Genomic DNA, 2595 nt, shown 5'->3' with positions numbered 1-2595 from the left:
GATTGGGAACATTAAATAAAGCCAAGGGATTTATATACTCTTTCCATGATGGCAGCTCAATTCTCCCCTATTTTCTGCTGAGCAATGCTAGCTTGGCCACATGAAAAGAAAGGCAGCGGTGGCTCACACAACCTTTAAGCCGGAAAGGAGGCAGAGTCTGACCAATCCAAACCAGTCCAGAGGCCATGAGAAGCGTATAAAAAGCCCAGCTCCTCTTTCCAAAATCCATCAGCTTCACTTGACTCTCTTGACTTCGCAACATCTCCTTGAAGAGCAGGTAAGCTCAGGTTTCTTCTCCAGGTTCGTGTAGGAAACGAGTGGGAGAGAAACAGGACAACCAATGGAAAGATTGTCTTCTTCTCTTTCTCCTTTGTTTTGACTTGGTTCCTTCTTGACCTTGTTTCCAGGTTTCAGAAATGGCTTCCTGTGGTCCATCTTGTGTCATCCCAGCCTCTTGCTCCAGCCCACAGTTTGGTTTTGGCTCTGGAAGTGCCTCTGCTGGTGGCATGCGTAGAGGAAGCATGGGTGGCCTGGCCGGTGGTCTTTTCGGAGGAGGCATGAGCTCTGGAGAACTTGGAACCCTTTGCGGAATCACCCCACAATGCATCAACCAGATCCCACCTGCAGAGGTCGTGATCCAGCCTCCTTCTTTCGTCATAACCATCCCTGGTCCCATCCTCTCCGCCAGCTGTGAGCCTGTTGCCATTGGAGGCCACACACCATGTGCTCCCCCTGGAGCCGGGATCCTGGGAAGGCCCTTGTCCATGAGTAGAGGATTGCTCGGTGGAAGGAATCTTCAGGGAGGCAGTGGAAACGTCACTTTCATCCCTTGTAATTACTGATGGACAGGTAGAACCCAAGGAACGGATCCTCACGGTTACAGGAATGAAGAGACTGCTTCTGCTGGTCTTGGATTGAGAAGATTTGGACTGGAATAACTTCTGTAGAACGTCTGGGCTTTCTGCTTTTCTCTCCCTCTGTTCTCCCCGTCCTTTGAACTGCTCTGGACCCAGCTCCTTTTCTCCGTGAAATTCTTGGATTTTTCACCCACTATGTTGTTTCATTGCCCTTTTCAATAAATCTCCATGCACATAATTCCATGTCTCTTGGTTTTCCTTTGGAAGTTTTGGTCTCCTCTTCCTTGCAACAAAACAGCCAGCATGTCCAGTATTTAAAAATGTTGCATCCGAGTCTCTGAATTAGTAGCAGAAATGGGAAAATAATGTAAACCCCAAATCAATAATGAATGCTGGGCTATAGTTCTAGAAGGTTCTTTCATCATGGCTGGGAGTTCTGGTACAACACCCCTCTGGGGAAGAATACCTAGCGGGTGGTTTTGGTTCCAAAAATAATCATTTTCATAATAATTCAATATTGAGCAATATTCAAATGGGCAGGGATTTATATGTGTCTGTCGATGAATAAGACACTGAGGTTGTTGGTCAGAAAGGTCGGCAGTTCAACGGTTTGAATCCCTAGTGCCGAATATTTACCTTATATATATGTGGGAGTGTAAGGAAGGCTGAGATCTAAAGAATGGAGGCCTCTGGTGCTGGAGAAGTCCCTTAGACTGCAAGGCCATCCAACCGGTCAGACCTAGAGGAGATCAAACCTGATTGCTATTTATTTATTTTTTTAATTGAAAATTTTAAAAAAACTTTTACAATTATTTACTTCCCTCCCCCACCCTCCCCATACAAGCCCATCTCCCCCCACAACCTCCCCCCTCCCGACTTCCCAGAGAAATACAGGGTATAAATTATTAACAATCATATTCTAAAATCAACTAAAATAAACTTGGCTTCTTCTTTCATTTGTGCTTTAACTCCTCTTTTGTTAAACTAACTATAAAAAAATTATATCATTCCTTTCTCTTTCAATCATAAGCTATCTGGAGTTTCTTAGACCCGTATTTATATTGAATATAGTCAATCCGACTTCTCCACTCCAGTTTATATTTCTCGTCTGAGTGATCCTTGAGATATGCTGATATTTTAGCCATCTCTGCTCAGTTTGTTACTTTTAATGTCCATTCTTGTATACTAGGCAAATCTTCCTTCTTCCAGTATTGCGCCACCAACAGTCTCGCTCCCTTTATTAAGTACAAAATCAAGTTAGTCTCTATAACAGTACAATCAGTAGTTATGCCTAAAAGAATAACCGCGGGGTAAATTTTATCCTCATTTTAGAAACGTTTTGCATAATCCACCATATTTTTATCCAAAATGCTTTACCCTTTTTGCAAGTCCATCATATATGGTAATATGTAGCATCAACACCCTGATTGCTCTTTAGAAGACCAGATCCTGAAGGAGGAACTCAAATCCTTTGGCCACGTAATGAGAAGGAAGGACCCCCTGGAGAAGAGCCTCATGCTGGGAACAATTGAGGGCAAAAGAAGAAAGGGACGGCAGAGAAGGAGGTGGCTGGATGGAGTCACCGAAGCAGCCGGCGTGAGCTTCAATGGACTCCAGAGGATGGTAGAGGACAGGAAGGCTTGGAGGAACAGTCTCCAAGGGGTTGCGATGGGTCAGATACGACTTTGCAACTAACAACCACAAAAATATTTATATATAAAAGCTTACTTTTTTCACC

At 44.0% G+C, this 2595-nt stretch overlaps 1 protein-coding gene across 1 annotated transcript; it reads left to right on the top strand.

The window, feature by feature from the left end:
• The first annotated feature begins 416 nt into the window (after positions 1-416).
• On the top strand, positions 417-842 carry LOC148048651 (feather keratin B-4-like). The gene has a single exon (XM_087707645.1). The coding sequence runs from the start codon at positions 417-419 to the stop codon at positions 840-842; it is 426 nt and encodes a 141-aa protein (XP_087563771.1).
• The last annotated feature ends 1753 nt before the right edge of the window (positions 843-2595 follow it).

Source organism: Thamnophis sirtalis, unplaced genomic scaffold, assembly GCF_051295495.1.
Source record: "Thamnophis sirtalis isolate CommonGarterSnake01/CBP01778 unplaced genomic scaffold, rThaSir2_p1.2 scaffold_2, whole genome shotgun sequence".
Taxonomy (NCBI): Eukaryota; Metazoa; Chordata; class Lepidosauria; order Squamata; family Natricidae; genus Thamnophis; species Thamnophis sirtalis.
The sequence above is the reverse complement of the archived record's forward strand: the minus strand, read 5'-3'. Positions and strand labels throughout refer to the sequence as shown.